The sequence below is a fragment of the Anarhichas minor genome, unplaced genomic scaffold (genome assembly GCF_050575085.1).
Source record: "Anarhichas minor isolate MPS153535 unplaced genomic scaffold, ASM5057508v1 ptg000014l, whole genome shotgun sequence".
NCBI lineage: Eukaryota > Metazoa > Chordata > Actinopteri > Perciformes > Anarhichadidae > Anarhichas > Anarhichas minor.
In genome coordinates this window covers 7560709-7581748 of record NW_027466460.1, presented here as the reverse complement: position 1 = coordinate 7581748, position 21040 = coordinate 7560709, and the positions used below count along the sequence as shown (strand labels likewise).

The 21040-nt window shown below is 38.7% G+C and overlaps 1 protein-coding gene across 5 annotated transcripts; it reads right to left on the bottom strand.

Annotated features, from left to right (window-relative positions):
• Nucleotides 1-873: 873 nt before the first annotated feature.
• Nucleotides 874-20329, bottom strand: acsl1a (acyl-CoA synthetase long chain family member 1a). Of its 5 annotated transcripts, XM_076091280.1 has the most exons (22): nt 17693-17830; nt 17225-17571; nt 10790-11002; nt 9401-9515; nt 9255-9319; nt 9031-9132; nt 8291-8390; nt 8011-8186; nt 7750-7782; nt 7498-7549; nt 7337-7410; nt 6255-6332; nt 5698-5832; nt 5331-5465; nt 4896-4991; nt 4737-4809; nt 4544-4632; nt 3009-3125; nt 2732-2875; nt 2520-2621; nt 2367-2438; nt 874-2200 (listed from the first exon to the last, which is right to left on the bottom strand). In XM_076091280.1, exons 3-22 carry the CDS (start codon nt 10982-10984, stop codon nt 2060-2062), a joined length of 2094 nt encoding a protein of 697 aa, XP_075947395.1. In that variant the 5' UTR covers nt 10985-11002; nt 17225-17571; nt 17693-17830; the 3' UTR covers nt 874-2059. The 5 variants fall into 5 exon arrangements, with proteins under 5 accessions (XP_075947395.1, XP_075947398.1, XP_075947394.1 ...); XM_076091283.1 differs by lacking the exons at nt 6255-6332; nt 17225-17571; nt 17693-17830 and adding exons at nt 6395-6472; nt 20252-20329; XM_076091279.1 differs by lacking the exons at nt 17225-17571; nt 17693-17830 and adding an exon at nt 20252-20329.
• Nucleotides 20330-21040: the final 711 nt, after the last annotated feature.

The following is a 21040-nucleotide window of genomic DNA, read 5'->3' as shown; positions in this document are numbered from 1 at the left end:
AGTAAAGTATGTCAAAAAAAGTCATAAAAAGGTTTATTATACCTCTGTCTGTAGCATAGTATGTCCTAAAAAGTAACCAAAGAGTCATAGTATAGTATGATGAAAAGAATCATTACAAAGTCATGGTATAAGTATGCAAAGAATTCCCTTTAAGCCAAAAGTAAAAAAACAATGTTTTAAAAATTCATAGTATAGTAGGTCAAAAAAAGCCACAGTATAGTAAGTCCCAATACTCACAAATAAGGCATAGTATAGTATGCCTTAAAATTCTCATAAATGCCCTTAAAATGTTGGAGCAGCTAGCGCAGCCAAAATATTTACCACAGTACGAGAGCACGGGTCATCAAGCAAGGAGTATGGCAATCGACCCAAGTCAATAATTACAAAAATGAATTCTTGACAAATGGCCCAAAACATGTTTTGTGAAGTCACAGTGACCTTTGATCAAATCTAATCAGATCATAATCGAGTCCAAGAGTATGTTTGAACCAAATATGAAGAAATTCTCTCAAGGTTTTCTTGAAATCCCGTATTACTGAGAATGGGACGGACACGAGGTCGGTTACCTTGACCTTTGACCACCAAAATCTAATCAGTTCATCTTTAAGTCCAAGTGGAATTTGTGCCAAATCTGAAAAAAAATGAACTCAAGGCTTTCCCGAGATACCATAACAATGAGATGAAAGTGAGGTCACTTTAACCTAAAAAAAAAAATAGTATCACTTCATCATCGAGTCCAGGTGGACGTTTGTGCCACATTTTAAGAAATTCCTGAGATACACAAGACTGGATGGACTGACAACACGAAGACATGCCTCCAGCAATGGCACAGAATGTTTCTCCCCAAAGAATAAAAGATAAAAAAATAAACAGTTTTGGAAGAAAGTATTTATTTGGTACAGCTGAGAAATAAATAAACTGTACTTGTAACCTCAGCACAAAACTGCACCTTTACCCTTTTCAACATCGTCATGAAAAAACACACAAAACAAACTAGACCAAAGAGAATAATATGGCTTGAAATGTTAAATAGTCCTTAATGTGATTAAATGTGTAGAAATCATAATTCAGTCAGACCTTCTGAATTCAAAACTAAATCTTTTGTCAAACCACTGAGATGTGGCTCCGTTTCACACAAGACAATTTAAAATGTATGAAAGTTAATGTGAAATGTTGTCGAAGGACATGGAATTAATTTGAATAACAAGCTTCTTTAAATGGTGACACCAGTGTTCCAAATATTTACCCCTGAAAACTGAAATGCATTTTTTACAAATGATGGTATGCAGCTTTATCCTGCAACCTGTGGCACTAACATCTGAAAATCTAGGATGGCGGAACTGCATGTACAGTTTAGTAACATTTTACTTCCCATGGACTATTAAAAGAAAACAGAAAAAGGCACACAAAGTCCATCAAGCAGTATGATTCCCAACAGGCCAATAACTAAATTGTGCACTAAAACGGTGTATCAGTCCTTAATAGGAATGCAGTGAATTACAACGACAGAGTTATGAGGCACAATATTCTGCAAACAAATAGACCTTTCAGCAGATATACTATTTACAGGTTTGATGATTATATTAAATACCAACTTAAATAGATAGACCAACACATCAACTAGACTGGTAGATAAAGAGTCAAAATATAAGTCACTTTTGTAAAAGCATCTTTATAGAATTTGTTTTCTGCAGCTCCTAAGAATAAAAAACTGATAGAAATGTCTTCACCTTCTTGAACATGAAGCAGTCGGACTTAATGGCAGTTTATGGCATGAGCAAGTCAGATTTCCCCTTTCTGTTTTTAACCCTTACTCTTGGGTAAATTTGACCAGAAACATGATGACATATTCTGAACTAATTAGCCAGTGATAGCAGGGAAACGTTAGTGGTAGAGCTACTAGAAGAAGCGGGAACAATGCATACTTCAAAATGAGATTCATTATCCAAGATTGTCACTGACAAACGAATGGATGACAAACCCCTTTAACTAACAACGGGGCCCTGGTCATGTGCTTTAAATGATTGTTACCTTTCTGACAGTACTCCTCGATCCCAGTTTACATCTTAATTTGGGCATAGAGTTCATCAATTTGCTCTCTAAAGTAGCTCCGGATCTCAGTCCTCTTGGCCTTCAGGGTGGGTGTCAGCAGGCCGTTCTGGACAGAAAACAGCTCAGGATGCAACGCAATATCTCGCACCTGCAGAGACAGAAAAGAAAGAGCAAAAGCAGACTGAATAACACAAAAACAAATATTAAAAGTTGCATTTAAATTAGTTTCTGTTGCCAGACCAAATGCAGTTGAATGGAAAATTCAGAACTTGAAGGTATTTTATTTCAATAAAGTCAAACATGGCAACAATCACCTGCTCAAAAGACTTGAGTCCTGCATCTTTGCCCAACCTCAGGATGTCCTCCAGAATGGCATTCTTCACATCCTAAAAAAAACAGTCAGAAAAAAAGTTAACACGTGTAACACGTGTGTGGCTGTTTGAGCTGCAGATAGTAATGACTCCCACCTTGTCTTTGCACAGTTCAGCGTAGGAGCCTTCAATCCCTTTTTTCTTGATCCACATGGGCAAAAAGTCTGGATCAGGTACCACTATCCCCACCAGACATGCCTGGAAAATATAACATGGATAACACAAATTGCACCATACTAGAAACTGTATTGTGCATTATCATAATATCTGATATTTAGCGCTACACCAGTTTCACAATAATTACTTACCTTTAAGCTTTCCCCGTAAACGAATACCTGGGCCACTGGATCGCTGAGACCATACGCCGTTTCTATCTTCTCGGGGGCAATGTATTCTCCTTGTGCCAGCTTGAAAATGTGCTTCTTTCTATCAATGATCTTCAGAGTGCCACTCTGCGACAAAACCAGGAGAGAAACACAAACTGAAATTATGGTTGCAACTGATGCTATGCAACCCGGCGTAATACATATCTACCCATATCAATAATCATAGATCAATAGCGCTCCGCCAGCCTGTTCCACTTACAGGAAGCCATTTCCCAATGTCTCCGGTGTGCAGCCATCCATCATCGTCGATTGCCTCTGCAGTTTTCTCAGGATCTTTCAGGTATCCCTGGAATACATTTGGTCCTTTGACACACACCTAAAAGGTGACAACATTGATGAAAATCACATTTCTTTGAAAGCTTGAATTTGGCACATTTGCAGATTATATCATATTTGTATACATGTTACATTGGGTCTTTTTTAATAACAGACTTTAATAACAGACTTTAATATGACCTTTTTTTTACGTTTGATGACAATTTTTATGGTATGTTTTTGATGATATATGTTATGCTATACTATGACTGTTTTTTATGTCATTGAGTTTTTATGATTGTTTTGAATGGCATACTATACAATCATTTTTGTTTGGCATACTATTGTGTGACTTTAATGATATTTTTTACAACATGACTTAATCATATTTGTATGGCTTTCTGTACTAGAACTTTTCATGACATACTGTGCTATGAAAATGTTATTCATGGAATTCTATATTCAGGGTCCCGCACATTGTCTTAAAAGGCCTTGAATTCAATCCTTCCAAAAACAAGGACTTAATTACTCTAAAAATGCATTTTTATTAAATGTTTTATGACATACTGACTTAAAAATTCATTTTTCAATGGTGGCATACTATAGCATGAATTATGAATTCATTTTGAAAGATTTATGGCACACTATACTTTGACTTATTTTATAACACGACAAACTTTTTGTTTTTTATGACTGGTTACTTTGTCTTTGTAATGGCATTTTTAAACATATAATATTGTTTACTTTTTGTAACATTAGTACGACATTTATGACATACTACACTACGACTTTTTTGACGTAATGTATGACATACTACACTTTAAATAGAATTTTATATGACTTTTTACATAGTATACTTTGACTTTTTAATGCATGTTTGAATGACTTTATGACATTTTTAATGTTTTTAACGTCATACATTGTCATCGTTTGTTAGCGTGCCAACTTTAGCATTTAGGCTCTTAACGTACTGGAAAATTAACTTCATTAACTTTCATGTGTTACTTGTGTTTATCATCATTCGATTTACCTTCTGTGTATTCCTCTCCAGTCATGCGAGTATTCTAACCCTCATTACACTGTAATAAAAGATTCATCATAAAGGGTTCCCCCATTTATTTTCATTAAATTTGCAGAACATGCAGCTACTCTTCAGAGACAGAAAACGTAGACATGGAGTTGTTTTAGAATAAGCTACACTGACCGTGTTCATCGTAATGAAAATACTGTATGACACCCCAAATGCAACAGTATGGCTCGTTTTATGTGCTTCTAATAGTTGTTGATATGGCATTGAGGCATGCGTTTTACAGTACTGGCTAGTTTCACTGTTGGTTTTTGGAATATTTGTTATTTTTATAATAATCATAATATATAAAAATAATACTAGCCTTTAAGTATCTCTACTTAAAAAGTAAATAAATACATTTCCCTGTGTAACTTTATGTATTTAATTGTTACTGAAAAAGCACTCTTCACCTCTCCTTCTCCATTGGCTGCCAGGTAGTTCATTTCTGTCACATCCACCAGTTTGATAGCATTGCAGGGCAGAGGAGGCCCAACATGACCTGCAGACACAAAATAGTCACAGTTCAGTTTCATGGTTCAAAGACAGAACTGTTTCAATTGCACTCATAAGCTGTATTACATGAAAACGGACAAGCGTCTTTACCTGCTGTCCAGTCCCCGGGCATTGACATGGAGCACCCAGCTGTACATTCAGTCTGGCCGTAGCCTTCGTAAAACTGTGGAGTGCAGAGCAAGTTTTTAGTGACATTTCATGCAAACATCACCAAACAATAAATGAGTTGGGCGGGTGGATGCGGCTCACCTGGCAGCCTAGTGCAGCTCGTAGAAACGTCAGGATGGTTGGAGACACCGGCGCTGCCCCTGTGATGATGAGTCTGACACGACCGCCAAGGCTCGCCTGCAAAGTGTGACACAAACAGGAAGAACATCGTTTTTCATACATCATAAAACCCACTGGTTACTCAATTAGTAAAATTACTGTAAGGAACTTGTTATGTGGTCAGTGTTTATCTGACCTTTAAAAAAAAAATTAAAATGACTGTCTAACAATATAAAAGAATATCAAATGTATAAAAATAGGTATTTATTATTCTGTTTACGTACCTGTTAACAGCAGGCCAAGCCTATTTCAAAGCCAAGTATGCACGATATCTTGGTAATATCAGGCAGATATATTTCTTAATCAAGTGGAAGAAGTAAGCTTTAGTTGAACAAAAACACAAGATGCCATGTTTACCTGCACTTTTTTGAAGATGAGTCTGTCCCACATGCTGTCCTTTCTGACCACACCACTTTTAAGCTCTGCCTCCTTCCTACTGAAAGCGAAATCGAGCAGCCATCTCTTCAGCGGCGTGTTGGCTTGACTAAATACCTGCGAGTTATTGAGACAAGCTTTATTTTAATCACTACATTTGATAAACATTAACCAAGGCAGCAGACCAGAGAAAAGAGACGAGTAAACTAGTAAGTAAATTAATTGAATAAAAAAAAAAAAACTATAGTCAGAGAAGGATGCTCTTGAAAAAATAAGAACTAGTGAAACAGGTGGCTCTTCTCCTCATTATGACTTTTGTAGACATGAGTAAGATTACATGAACTCTGACCTTATCAAACATGCGGTTGAGGAGACGTGGCACCACAGGGAAAATTGTTGGCTGCAGCGTTTTCAAATCGTCCATCAAAAGTCGAATGTCGCCTTGGAAATAGCCGATTCGAGCCCCGTGGATGAGGATGACACCCTGATGACAAGAGAGCTGCTTATTCCTCGTTGTTGCAAGTTACATCAGTGTGACAATTTAACCACAGGGGGGCAGTGTTGTTGAGAACATTTCACTAAATATCCAGTGTGTGTTATTTGAACCCACTGCAGTATTTTCCAGAAGCTGTTACTGGCCGTGCTATTAAGTTACTTTGCGGGTCAAGGATGTCAAGGACATCTATTGATCACAAATTCCTCAAAACAACTAAGGAGGACATGAATTTGACCAACACACACGTTGCATTTTTTGGTGTCACTGCCTAGCACCACACAGTTTCTCACTTTCTCGGCTGCATGTGATTTGATGCCTTACTTTGAGGATAATAAACATGCTTTCTTGTTAAACCATACTTATTATTTCACTGTGCAACACATCTGAAGGAAAGCAACTCCAACACATACCTGTACAACTCTCTCAAACATGTGAGCTAGAGGGAGGTAGGATACATGAATATCATGGAGGTTCAGCATGCAGTGTATCTGCGGAGGACACACAAAACAAAACACATGCATGTATGCAGACCAAGCATGGCGAACTGTACCTCCACCACTCTCTCAAACATGTGGGCCAAAGGGAGAAAGGAGATTTGCACATCTTTATTGCTGGGCTTCAGTGTGCTCTGGACGACAACGTACACAGGGGGAGGGAGGGAGGGAGGAGCAGACACGAGGGGAGAACAGATGAACAGAGGCGAGATGGACAAGAAATAATAAAAAAGGGTCAAAGAGGGTCAACCTGAATCAGACAGGATTTGAGATTTTAAGCAAGGTTTTATCAAAAAGCTCAACATTTACAATTTATGTAATCCAAATCTCATGAATGCAAGGATGTAGCTTTGGTTTCAGAAGTTGGGGCAGCACTGTTCAGTCAAAGGTGTAAAAGAACGGGCAGGATGCCATTTCCAGCATATTTTACATGTGTCTAGCAAATAATAAATGACGACATTGTGTCTTGTGCTTTCCAAGATAATGGTAGTACAACAAAAATGCGCTGTGTAAATTGCTGCATTATTTATGCACTACTCCTCAAAATCACATTTTGTTTCTTTGAAGGAGAAGACAGTATTTGCGTTGTTACTACAAAGACTACTGTCCTTTACGGCCTAATCTTTGATAATCAGTTCTAGGGGAATATCAACTGTAAGCAAAAACATACAGTAGATTAAATAATTTGTATACATGCAGAGGAGGGCGGAGGTACTTCTTTCAGCTCTGAGTAGTGTCTGCAGTCTCACTCTCAGGCTGTGACTGAAAACAATAATTTTAAAAAATGAGGGGGGGGGGGGGGGGGGGACACCAGTGAAAATGACGTTGTGTATTCATGAAAATAAGATAAATCTAAAGGAATAATTCAGAATTAAGAACACCAGAAGCATCCACCTTAAAAAGAAGAGGACTCAAAATCAAAGATACATTAGACAATGCCCTTTATCTTAAGATGCAATACTTAAATGATTCCAAGTCGAGTTGGTGTGTTTGTTTACCTCAGTCATTCTAATGAAAGCTGAAGTGTTGGAGATTACATTCCCATGAGTAAGCATTGCACCTTTTGGGTTTCCTGAAAGCAAAGCGATGATCATGATTATACATGAGGGGAAAAAAAAGACATTTCCAAAAGATTAACGTAAACAAGTTGTGTAATTACCTGTGGTACCGGATGTAAAGCAGATAAGTGCAAGGTCCTCTGGTGTAGGCGGCTGTAATCAGATGACAGATCAACACTTAAGCGTTTAAAGCTTGAATTGCTATTGCATTTGAAATGTGCAAGAGGATACATTTTAGTTGAGTGCCAAACATAATCTTCCTGCTGATTACAACTGAATTATTTAAGTTTCTAGTTGTAATAATGTAGTGCGAATTAACAGCGTTTTTGTCATGTAATCAACAGGTCACTCACCACTGGTGTCTGGAGGTTGGCTTTACCCAAGGCCTGGAAGAAATTCAAAAGTTCATATAGTGAGATATAGCATGTCTGTAGGAAGGGCTGATGACAATCATGGTTGAAACACGCAGCGCCCCCAGGGCCTAATTCCTATTGTAGTTATAACCAGAAAAACAGGAGACACAGATCATTTGCCTGAACATCTGCTGACGGTTGGTGCTCAGCAGATAGATGATGTAATAATGAACACAATGAAGATGAACTTGTTCTTCTCACCTCAAACTCTTTCAAACTCAGAATATCAATGCCACACTCTTGTCCACGCGCCACCAGCTCACTGTCAAACGGCTCAATGAGCACAATCGTCTTCACCGCTCTCCTTTTCTCACCGACGCAGTCCAAAATCACCTGAGCCTTTTCGGGTATGTCACAGATCACTGTTGAGATGGCAGCTGGAGAACAAACATCACCGGATTAACCACTCAGTTTGTGTCAGTATCAACGATAGCGCTGCAGGCGGTGTGTGGTTAGCGCTTGAAGGTGAACTTTTGTGTACCTCTGTGGATAATGTAGCCGATGGCTTCGGTGCCAAGTGTGTCATACAATGGAACAGCCACCATGGAGTATGTGTAACAGGCCAGCTCTGAAATGGTCCACTAAGCGACAAAAAAAAACAGATCAACATTACTAATTGAAAAAACGTTTGGGAAGGAAATTACTTCATAACAGCTACCAACATCAAAAGCCTCCTTGAGTTGAGTTTATTCATAAATTAATCCTAACAGTCAGTGCCTTTACACTATATAGCTCATCATTATTTTGTATTTACTCATAGAAATGTTGACATCATGACTCAGAATCAATACCAGCCTGATTGGTCAAAAGACTCCAAGACATGCTGGGAATGCCGGGGGGGGGGGGGGCGTTTGCTCAGTTACAGAAAGTGCAGGTAAAAGCTGGATATTGAGTAACGTTTTGTTTTTGTTTTTTAAACTACCGTTTCCATGATCAAGAATTAACTTGAATGAATAAATGTCATTAGAGATGTGGGAAGCATTTCAGAGGTGTGGATGTCACGCATTAAATTGTGGTTCCAAAACATAAAATCAGACACTACTCAGGTCATTACTCTCATCCAGCAGTAAATGTTAACCATTTTCTTCCCAATACATGATGGCAACATTACAAAATGGTGAACTAAAGGCTGATCTACACGGTGAACAAACAGCCAATATATCTTTGACAAAGAAAAAAACTGTGCAACACAAGTGCATAAGATGATGCCATTTGTTGTACCTCCGGCCTGTTCTGGGAAAAGATGCCGATAAACTTGTCTCCTGTACAAGAGTGTCCTCTGTGAAGGAGAGCAGAGCCGATGTGCTCCGCTCTGTCCATCACCTGTGCAAAAACAAAACAAAAGTCTGTTTTTTGTTTTTTTTATACCTATTGAGACTTGGCTAGTTGTGTATTGTGGAACAGTTCAAATGTTATTATTTCCACGTCTGTGGTCCACGTCTCACCTCACTATAAGACTGCCACTCGTACGGCTGGTTTGGTTTCCTTGATCCTAGACATGGTCCGTCATCTTCGAAAGAAAATGCTCACTTTTATCTACATTCACCGGAAAAATGTGATCATATGTAACCGATAGAAGAGATGCACTCACTTGATACTCTGAGCCCTCGTTGGAACACCTGGTACATCGTGCGTGCGTCGCTGTAGTAGTGTGTCATGGGCTCATCGCTGTCGTTCAGTACCGACCTTCTTGCAAGTTCTCCACCCTACGAGAAAAAAAACACAATGTGAGAAGACGGAGAGCACAGATATATTTCGTGGTACACCTGCGCTCAAGATGACCTGGTAATCTGTGATATGTTGCTAACACAAACATGGATCCTGCATCATGAAATGACAGTGAACAGAGGGACAACACTTGTTGGTGTGTAAGCCATGTGCACTTCAGAGTCAGCAGAGATCTATGTTAGTAATTTAGTTTCTCTTTATAAGACTCAACTAGTTCCCAGTGAAGGCAAGTTGAAAATATTACATCAGAAAACTAACAAGGTTCTTTATTTTCACCTTCCTCTGTTGCTAACTTATTTGTCTTCGTTTTAAAAACATACTGTTGCAATTTCAACTTCACATGAAAGTTTTTTACGTCTACTGACTTAATCATGAGACAAACGGTTTGTAAAAGCATAATAACTAACAAGTCTCCTGAAATATTTAAAATTGGTTGGGATTATGTTACTACTTTCTAATGAGGCAACCTTTGTGAGAAGTTTACGTGGCAACTAATGGCTTTATTCATGGTTATTACATTTTTTACTAATGCATTATAGATCAATTAATAGCCATTGATACTGTGAGAAGGACCACTGGGTTGCTAGGTGAAACATTGATTTCCCTTATTTAAATGAATAAATGTTATAAAACACATTAATAAATACTCATTTTCTAATACACTATTAAGTGTGCGTTTATGCTAATGAGTTATTAATGAAGGGTTTTTAAATCCATCAGGTTTGCGGATGTAAATTAGATGATCAACAGCCCATAAACTACAGAACTAGCTGCTGGAGGAGGTTAAACATCAACCAAAGGGATTTTTCCCCAACATGGCAACCCAGAAGTTGATGGCTTGAATTAAGCTTTGATAAATAATGTATAAACCATAAATTACGTGATTTGTTACAGCTAATAAACCCCAGGGGGCCTTATGAGAAAGTTGTATTGGAGTGATAAAAAACAAATATCAATGAAGTCCACTTTACCAGCACGGCCAACATTTAACTAGCCTAAGATGAACTTTTTAGCACTCAAAGTGTGACAAGTAGTGACGATGTCAAAGCACGTAATTTAAGCTGTATTTAAAGTTATCATTCCTGAATGAGGTCTGCTGACTGGTCGGATCATTCTTCAGTTATTCCTCTAACTCACAGGATTACAAGACAGTGGATAGACAGTTATGTTTTCTGTGCTGTAGGATCCACATCGCATTTATTCATATCGGGACATTTGATATTAGCAGAGGAAAAGAACAGAGATCGCTTACTGGCATTTCCACTGACTGCAGGCCGAGGTCACAGGGTGGTTTGAGGGCTTTCGGCCGGGTGGCGAACCAGTAGGTAGTGATGGCGGCGAAGGCACCCATCCCCATGAGCGCATTGGTGGGCAAGCCGCGCATGTAATGCCGAAGATCCTCCAGCTCGGGAAATCGCAACTGTCTCAGGACTTCCTGAGCCTGCATGACTGTTCTGCACGGACCCTGCAGGGAAAAAGAGACAGAAACATAATTACATTAGGAAACTCTTTGTAAAATATGTTTTATTTTAAAAAAATAATCAAATTACCATCCATGATGAGTGTTTATTTTACTTTAAGATTTTAGAAAAAACGGTTTAAAATGTTTCTTCTTTCAAAAGGAAATTGTCTACAATGCAGTTCTTTCAGGATGCAGTGACACAGCAGGCGGTAATATTTGGTCCGTTTTTATCAATGAGTCTCTTGTTTTAGAGACAATCACAGAGCAACATCACAACCCGCTCACACAGAAGAGGAATAGTGGTCCCATTCAGAGTTAAAGGCAATTCACTACAGTCCGTGTCAACGCGGTCACAAATGCATGCTATTCTGAATACATTTTTTTTAAATAACTATTCATACGTTACTTGGGATCTAGGATATTGTGATGGGTATTTTTTATGTTTTTGTCTGATGTTATATGGATTTTCAAGAAGAAATTAGCCGATTAAACTATAATGAAAACGTCAGTTGCTGCACTTACATTTAATAATAAGACGGAGGACGTTGGAGCTATAAGGTATGCGTCTCTTCACCACAAGGACTTCACCTTTTTCTGGACTATTACCTTCCAGGTGTCAAACATATCAACAGCTGCCACAGATTTTAAAAAGTCCTCAATTAGCCACGTGTCGAAAAGTGATCCAAAGTCACATCGTTTTGTAGAATATTTCTTATTTTACACTTTAATTTCTTCCCGTCACTGTCAAGCAAAGTTAAACATAATACAGAACTGTTATGAATACATCTCTGGCATGATCACGTACTAATAACAGAAACATACAGTATGGACCCAAAATAAAGCTTCAAGGACAGATCGACAGTGAATCATGTAGGACAGGGTGATACAGCAGCAGTACACAACACTTATTGTAAGCCGCTTTGGATGAAAGCGTCTGCTAAATGACTAATGTGGTGTTCAGCCCTGAGATTCAGTGATGATCCACAACTTAGTGTTATTGATTATTTGGAATATTTCAATTATATCACGTGTTTAGTAGCTCAAATCTTCAGATCTGAGGGTTTCGTGTCATTAGGCCCTTCCAACAGCAGAAACCTTAGCTGTAAAGATCTTAACACTATGTGATCAGAAATCTGATCAGTTTGTACATTAGTCTATACTGCACTTTTTTTAAATCTTAAGTTTGATAGACTTTATTTTCCATTTTCAGGAGAATACAATTTTTACCTCCTCATTCCATGTTCAGCTTTTGTTGTATTTCTTCCTTTAAAAGTATTCCAACTTCATTAGATATGCGATACATAAAGATGATCAGTAACGGGAATTATTCAGAGCACACAATTAAATACTAGCATCAATTTGTTGTTTAAGAGAACAAGAAATGTCCGTCCTTAAATGAGAAAATGACCTGTTTCTTTGGGCTGTCTTTAGGTCTAAAATGCCCAAAAACTATAAAATAAAGATTATTTTTAAAGAAACTTCTAACAGAAAAATGCTGCCGAAAGTACCTTTATGTTTGCCACTGCTCTTACTTCCACAAACAATGCATACAAAAGGAAGATGTGCTATCCCATTCAACAGCTTTTGAAACAAAGACACAGGATGGAATTACGACGCCACACACATCTTCCGATCACAAGCCTCCATGAGTTATAAGGACACGAGCACAGACGCTGTACAATGAACGCTACTCTACTACGTCTGAGGGGAAGTGAGGCGTTCTGGTCTGGCCGTTTGAGAAATGAACTCACTGGGCTGAAAGCACATTTAACTGGATATATGGCTCCGTTCCACCAAATTCTAATAGAAAAGTCAAATGATTCTAATTACGTTAATTAAGTTGATGCTTAGATGAGCTTTTGGCAGGAAAGACAAATTTAAACTCAACTTCTATTAGGACCTATCTCACCTGCAGGTATTTTTCAAATATCACATCTGAATATGGAAATACATCAATATCAATATTTAACGTGGCTTTATGTACATCATGATCAACTCATTTGACCTCTAGATTAGACGGCAACAGCCCTGTATGTAAATGAACCGCCGCCACGTACGGTAGGTAACAATTGACTTCTCACCTACTTCTATTATTACCACCGATCTCATGGCAACTGAGACCAGTGCCAACTGGGACAACGTATTGTAGACAAGCTACTTTTCTTTTATTTACTTTTTATGACAATTTAAATGCAGAAAACTGTTGAACGTGCTCGAGGATCAACAGAGATGAATGATGATCTCTTTCATGTATATATTTAAATACCAAAACAAAGAGCACCGGCAAGATTCATTCAAGCTGTTGAGTTTTATTTGTGCTCTATACATTTTTTTTTTTTACAATAAAACAAAAATTCAATATAAAACCTTAAAAACTACTACTACACTAAGTCTTACAGGTGTTCCTGTTAGCCACTATGAAAGACCAGATGATCACACCACATCTGTGACAGCAAATCAAATGTAGCTAAATTAATTTTCAAAAACTTTAATATTGATTGTTGACAAATGAAGACAGAATAAATCTCTATACTCACAGTCCCACAGTGTGTGTGTGTGTATATGAAGATTCGTACAGACAGTGTCCAAAGGCGGAGCGGTGCAGCTATCTGACCGGCGCTTTGCTGCAGCCGTTGCTATTAGAAGGACTCACACCGACCTCTAATAGACCTCTGAGGTTCTCGCAACTATGAATAGCAGAAACACGCCCCTCTCAAACACAAACACAGAGGCGTGAGGCAAAGCTGCCCACTCACTGGAGCGATACTCAAGCAGCAGGTTGATTTAAACCCACAGTTTGAGCTTTTCGTCCTTGTGAAAACACAACCGATGGATCACAAGTAGTTATCAGGCGTGCAAAAAACAGTATAAAAAAAAGGTAATGCCAGTCACAAATTCAAGCAGAATTACAACTTAACTGATCGACGATCTGAGTGACTGAAACATTTCGAGCGATGTTTATTCAAGACTGAAGGACCAATGTCTTATCATACATTATCTGGACACAGTCTGTGTGCAATTCTTGTGTTGCCGAGCGTCCAAACAGGTGAAACATGTCAAACAAAGAATTACATGCTTATTACAAGAAGGCTTTTGTGTTCTACATAATAGATATGTTGACAAAATCTCTGAGCATATGAGCAGATTCCTTTGAGTCTAAGATGAATAATATAAGTTAATATTTCCAGTTTATTTACTATAGTTGAGAGACAATCTACATCTTATGTTTCTGCATTTTCAACTGAGACAAATGGAAACGGTGGGTTGAACGTGAAGACATTTCCTGCTGAAGTTTCATCAACTGACTGTAACAAGCAAAATACACATGGATGTAACGGTAATGTACAATGCTAAAACATGGTGGTAGTATGGATACAATCCTATTCTAAATCCTGTCATGATATGCAATTGTATGTCATGAGATCAATACAGACAATAGATAATACCTGGGTTTTATGGATACAATAAAAAGAGAATAGTTTTGTTAATACTGCCAATTCCTGATAAATCAAGATATTTCATCACATTGATGCTAAATTGTCATATTGCCCGCCCCAACTGAAATCAACAAATAGATTATTCGAAACTGATCATCAAATTACAATTTGGTTACAAACAGCTTCATGAACATAATGTTTCTGTTTGATGTGAACAAAACTTGAAAGCTGCCACTGTCTATTATCATTATGGAATAACTAACTTTTGAAAAAAATGCTATCGTAACTGTGCAGAGGCCAAGGAGGAGTCTTCAAATGTCTCGTTTGGTCTGAACACAAGTCCAAAACACAAAATGTGTTCAGTTTGTTGTTATAAGAGAAGCAGCAAATCCTGCCATGTGTAAAGCTGAAACCTGAGAATGTGAAGCCCCGCCCCCTGTTTTGTTGGTATTTGTCCTGATGATTTTCTTATTTATTTTAATAAAGACTAAATCATTTATCAAGAGTAATTGATAGATGACGCAATAATTAAAATAGGGTTAAGGTTCAGCTCATGTGCGTGTTTTCCTGTCAGATGGTCAACAGCAGACGTAAGCCATTGATCGCATGCTTGAGAGAGAGAGTTGTTGAAGTCAAAAGGTAATGCAACAACCCCCCCACCCCACCTCTGCTCTCCATACTTGGACTGGGAAGATGACAAGCCAATGGCAGAGCCAGCTCGCCGGTCACCCCACACACACACACACGCACACACACACAAGACATTGGGGAAAAAAGAGGGGGAGAGGACAGCTGGTTCATTTGACACATAACAGAACACCAAGACTGCAGCTTGAGAGTAGACTACAGCTGTAATTTTGAAACCACAGCCAGGAAGTTACAAAGAGAAAAGCCACGTGGTTGGTGAGTCACACTTGATTTCCTGGAAAATGTTCAAGTTCCTCTTTGTGGGACGGCACACAGACAAAGAAAGACTACTCGGTTTGGGTTAGGTTAAATGATTCAAGCTCATTATTACAACCGTAACACTTGAGGATTCAACACGCGGAGCCTTTAAACAAACTTAACTCAATCCCATCTTGGCAAGACGGTCACTTCCAAATCTCAGAAGCAGCTTTCTTTCAGCGGTTACATGAATCGGCACAAATTTGTGTACGTCATGCGCAGCTGAAGTATTTAGATGATTAATCGATTCATGGGGGCTGACGTAAGAGAGACACTCGACATTTATAGAGTTTGGAGGGTGGTGTCTTTCAAATCCAAGAACACAAGCGCACAAATGTGTTATATGAGCATGTCTGGCAAGCTAGTTTACAACCTCTATTAGTAAGTTACTTCCAAGGCTCAGGAGCTCATCAGAGCGCTCATGTTACACGTCTTCAACATGAACCGTCAACTGGTGAGGACGCTGACTTTTTGCCTGGGACCTTTAGCTTAGCATCTATCAAGAGCATCTATTTGAAAACCGACTTTCGTCGTTGACGAGTCAGCCAGAAACAAGTCAACCTGATGTTTTTAACCAACTCACTGGGCTAACGTGATCCTAATTACTTGCGGTCAAATGCGACATTTTATCAGGCAAAATCAAAAAGTTGCTGGATAGAAATGAGACACTGCTTTTTGTTTTAATACAAGGACCTATTGTATTGAAAAGAACTAATCATTTCAAGAGGAACATCTTGTAATCTACGAGATGCGTTTCGCAAAAAGGAAAGGTTGACCGTTGTAGCGGCAGTAACTTAGGGGAGAGCAGGGTTAATTGAAAAGATTACCTAATTTTTGTGTTATGCGATATAAGTAAATGGAGTAGTTTTGTGATTTGGAATATAACTGCAGAGGATCAGCAGGTATAAAACATGGATGGATGATACTTTGCACGTGTCTCAGCCCGAGCATGAAATAAAACTTTACCAAACCATTTTTTTTAAATTAGTAAATGTTTCTCTCGTCGATGAAGGCTACAGTGTCTTCCATTCAGACACAGACATCTTTCAAATTTAAACTATGTCTGACTTGTTTTAACAACATCCCATGTTAGAGGAAGAAATGCGTCTTGTTTGAACAAGATGATATAGACACATACAGTACACATTTTGATAAAACGAGATGTTGTTATAGCAAGCAAAGTGTCTTGTAAACCAACTAATTTGGTGTGCAGTGAAAGGGATCTTATTAATGAGAAACTGGGTACTTTTTTTAATTAGGATGGCCATCTGTTGCCATAGCAGGTTAGAGAATGACAAAATGAATCAATATTTGCAACCTTGATGTCATGGACATCTATAAAACAATGTCTTCTCCACATCCTTGTTGTATGTAAAGTGTGAATTGTCTGCCTAATACAGCTCTCTAAAAAGTACATTTTTTTTTAAACCTGAAACCAAATGTGTTCAGGAAATTACCACATACAGTGTTTCACTATTGATTCCGTTGTAAAGACACAAACTGTTCCAGATGAAATTCATGGGCTTTTTACTTATTGGATCTTGATGCTGGATCTGCTTCAGTCCAGCTCATTCATTATTTTTTTAATCTTGTGCACAAGATTAAAAAAAAATAATACCTTTTGGGACATTAGGGGCTCCATGAGCACGTCTTGAGGGAAACAATCTAAATAGAAGGATGAGTCAGAATACTCCTGTGTAAAAGCACTTAGGTTTACAGGTATAAAGCGTTAGAATGCTCCAAGGCATTTACTTTAGACACTCTACCTGAAAGCTGTACACGTTTGATCAGGAAAAGACAACCTATCGGTCTCAGTGCATACATTTGTCACAGCGTGGCTTACTGGATGTTTGCTGAAGCTAATGTGACATCTTTCATCTGCTTCGCCCCTCTGACGGACTCACGTCCAGCCTCCACCAGTCACGTTTGACCCCCAAGTGTTAGGACACGAAGGCTGACCTTGCACAGGACGACCACGCTCGAGACTGCAGGTCTCAACCGTCCTGGTGAAATGGCACACTCCCAGTCACATGTTCTCACAGTGGAGAAATGTAGGGGAGAGGGAGGGATTTGTGAAGTGGAACAAAGGTCACACACCCGTCAACGGCTACCAACACAGCATCAGGACAAATGACCTCAACGCTGCAGGTCAAAGAAATGACTGCGCACGAGTCAATCTGGGCAGAAACTCTAATTCAAAAGGTGAGATTTTTTTTTGGTTAGGAAACAAATGTTATGTTCAGATTAAAATGTGTTGGATGCATATCATTCCTGAGTGAACATTTGCAAAAGCAGACTTCTTTTTAATTACCTTTGTTAGTTGCAGTGCGACACTTCTTAGCGTGTCACCACCAACAACTGTCAATCAGCAGGAGTATGCATCACTTCCTGGTTCGCATGAACAAACAGTGGGGACCCACTCGTAAAAAAAAAAGAAGCTAGTAGTTAAAAACGAAACAGGTTACCTTTAAGCGCTTTGCTCTTCCACCGAGGTTTAGTGACTTTGAATAAAACACTACAGCACACTGTATTACTTATAGTTTTTTCTTGAATAATTGTCATTTAGTCCAGAAAATGTCAAAACCACATGTAGCTCAAACCTATACGACGTCTTATGTCTCAGACCAACCGTCCAGATCTCCCACATATGCAGTCTATCGCATAACGAAAGGGAAAGCAAATCCTCACAACTGAGGGGAATGTTTGGCATTTTTGTCCATAACTCTCACATATGCAGTCTACGATCGCATAATGAAAGGGAAAGCAAATCCTCACAACAGAGGGGGAATGTTTGGCACTTTTGTTTGAAATACAACCAATTACCAAAATTCTTGCTGTTCTGTGAATAAGCTGATCGATTCATATTTATTTTCAGTAGCCATGCCAGATGAAAAGACGTACTCGAACAGACTTGGGATGAATGTCTGGCATCTTATTTTGATTTCTTATAACTAGCTGATATTTTCCAAGTTTCTTTGAAAAATCTTTTCGAAGAAGTAAATCATTCTTCTATTAACGCTCCATGCAGGAGCATGCAAATTTGAGGTTGGTTCATTAATGCGGATCCTCATCTTGTTGCTCTCACATGATTCTTTTAAATTCACTTTCGTAGGTTATGACATCTGAGGTTTGGATCATAGACTGTATTGAAATACTGAGTAAGTCTCTATATGTTTCTGAAAGGGGGGGGGGGGGGAAATCGATGAAGATTGACTCGCTCTCCATTTGAGGAACCAAAGTTTTGACTCTTCCGTGTTAGATTTAGTTTTCTGCACCGGAGGTTGCAGCTTGGTTGGGGTGACTTTTCTAATTCCTGCCCTAAGAAAAGGTCTCACATCAGAGCCGCTATTGGTTGTTGCGTAAACACCAGACAACTCAGCTATTTGCGTGCAAGATGAACCCCAAAACAGACCGATAGTGGTATTATCAAATGACCAGAGCAGAGTGACGACAGTCAGCTCCTGAATCACAAAACTACACATAGTGTCCCTCTCTGTTTGCAGTAATGAAAGCTCGTCCTGTACTCAAAGGCAAATTACACTGCACGGTCACTTTAGGATCATCCCATGTCTGTAGTTCAACTGCTCATGTGACTGCACAGCATGGCCAGAAGAGCATTACCTAGTGTTCAGAAAATGCTGTTTAAGAAGAGAGAAATCGACAAACACGAGCTGCATTCCACAGATTCCTGTTAGAGGATCTGCTTCAACATCCAGCACTTCACACTACAGCATGTTGGGGCACCGCAAACCTGTTTACAACACGTTACCGTCCTTCATCTGTGACTTTCAGCGGGAGGAGTTATGATGTTTGACTTTACTTAGACAGTAAGTAAATACATGTATGTTGATCAAAGGCAAATAAATCAGATCTTTGAATAAACTGTCTGTAGGAGTTTTGAATAAACTCCTACAGACATTTGTTTCCATACTTCCTTGTGTGTGTTTGTATCTTGCTTACAATTGCTTACTTGAAAACTCAAATACTGGTACAACGGAATACAGTCATAGATCCAGAATGGCAGATTAAGTTGAAAATCCCACAATATATACCTCAGAGTGCCAATGTAACCTTGCCTAAAGAAATGAATCCAAACTGCATGTTTCACTGTGATGTGTATACAACTCAAAACAAGTTTGCCAATAGTCACAATATTACTGGAAAAATGGGAGCGGCCCAAAACCTGAAAAACCAGAGTTAGGCTATTAAGTCTTCAGCTCGGTGTGCTTTCCAGACTCCCTCAAGAAAGTGTTGTAATGAGGAGTGGTTGGAGGTTACTGGGTCAGACACACACACACACATAGGGGATGTGGCGGGGATGCAACTACATGCGCTTGATAATGGTCTATAACCGTCGTGGTAATCACATTTCATTAACAATAGCGTCAATGTGCATGGCAGTTACACACAAAGTCGATGAGGCCGAGATTAAACCAAAAAAAAAAATAAAAGTTTCCAACCTAAACATCTTCTCTCACGCGGTGTCTGATCAAATGCTTCGTGTCCATATGTCTTGTCGTTTCAAACGATCCGCTTCGGACGCACACGGAATATCTCAGCAATACCGACAGAACGGCTCAATAAGATAAACACATTATTCTGATGAAACACGATGATGACTGAGCAAGCTGTCGACGTAGACAGTGTGAGATATACGGAAATGAAGAGATGATGTGGAGAGAAGATATACAAAACGTGGCTTTCTATTTCAGGTCAACAATAAGGGAAGTGCGGGTTTTTTCCCCCTCCCTGCGTGCTCGTAAAAACACCACATTTCAACAATCCTCCGTAAACAGCATACAGGTTTGTGACTGAACGCAAATGTCCGCGTAAATATTTGAGGGAGAAAGTGGGAAATGTTTGCACTGACCTGTGAGCACCAGCAGACCCGGAGACCGATCTTCAGTCTCTTGAGGAAGCGGCAGCTGCAGTCTACATTTTACTCAGCTGGTGCAGCTCTCAGCCAATCAGGAGCGGCCACACGTGTTGCATTTCCTAAAGTTTGAGAGGCGTGCTGTCATTGGTCCACTTTTTGTGACAATAACTGTACATATCTATCATACAGTCATATCAATTACAAATAATAATATGTATTACAACCGCAACAGGCAGCAACCCTGTAGAGCAGGGAATAAGTTACCTCACACATTCAGCGGTATACAAGTTAGTAAGTACACTTATTTAAGCGCTTTACTGATTTACAATCTTAATGTACTTGTTCTTTACTTGTGTATTTTAATTGTATACTACTCTATACTGTAGCTGGTAAAGTTGGGACCAATTTTATTTACTTAACATACTAGTTAACTATGTTAACTATCATTATTTGTTGATTATATTTTGCAGTATTAATCTGAATTTGCAAAGCAACTAATTTATAAAATAAATGTAGTGGAATATAAAGAACCTTAAGTACTACAATACCTCATAGTATGTTACATGTAGTTACTTTTCACTCCTGTCTAGCTATATAAAGTAATTAAAACCAGCTAAATTCTAACAGTAAAATGCCATTAACATGCTGATGCATCGGTATTAACAATAATAATAATAATAATAATGTCACGTATCAAAATACATCCGCATACAGGGGCCATTTTTCTGCATAATCAGTATTTTTACTTTTGATACTTTTTACTTCTACATTTGTACTTCAGTT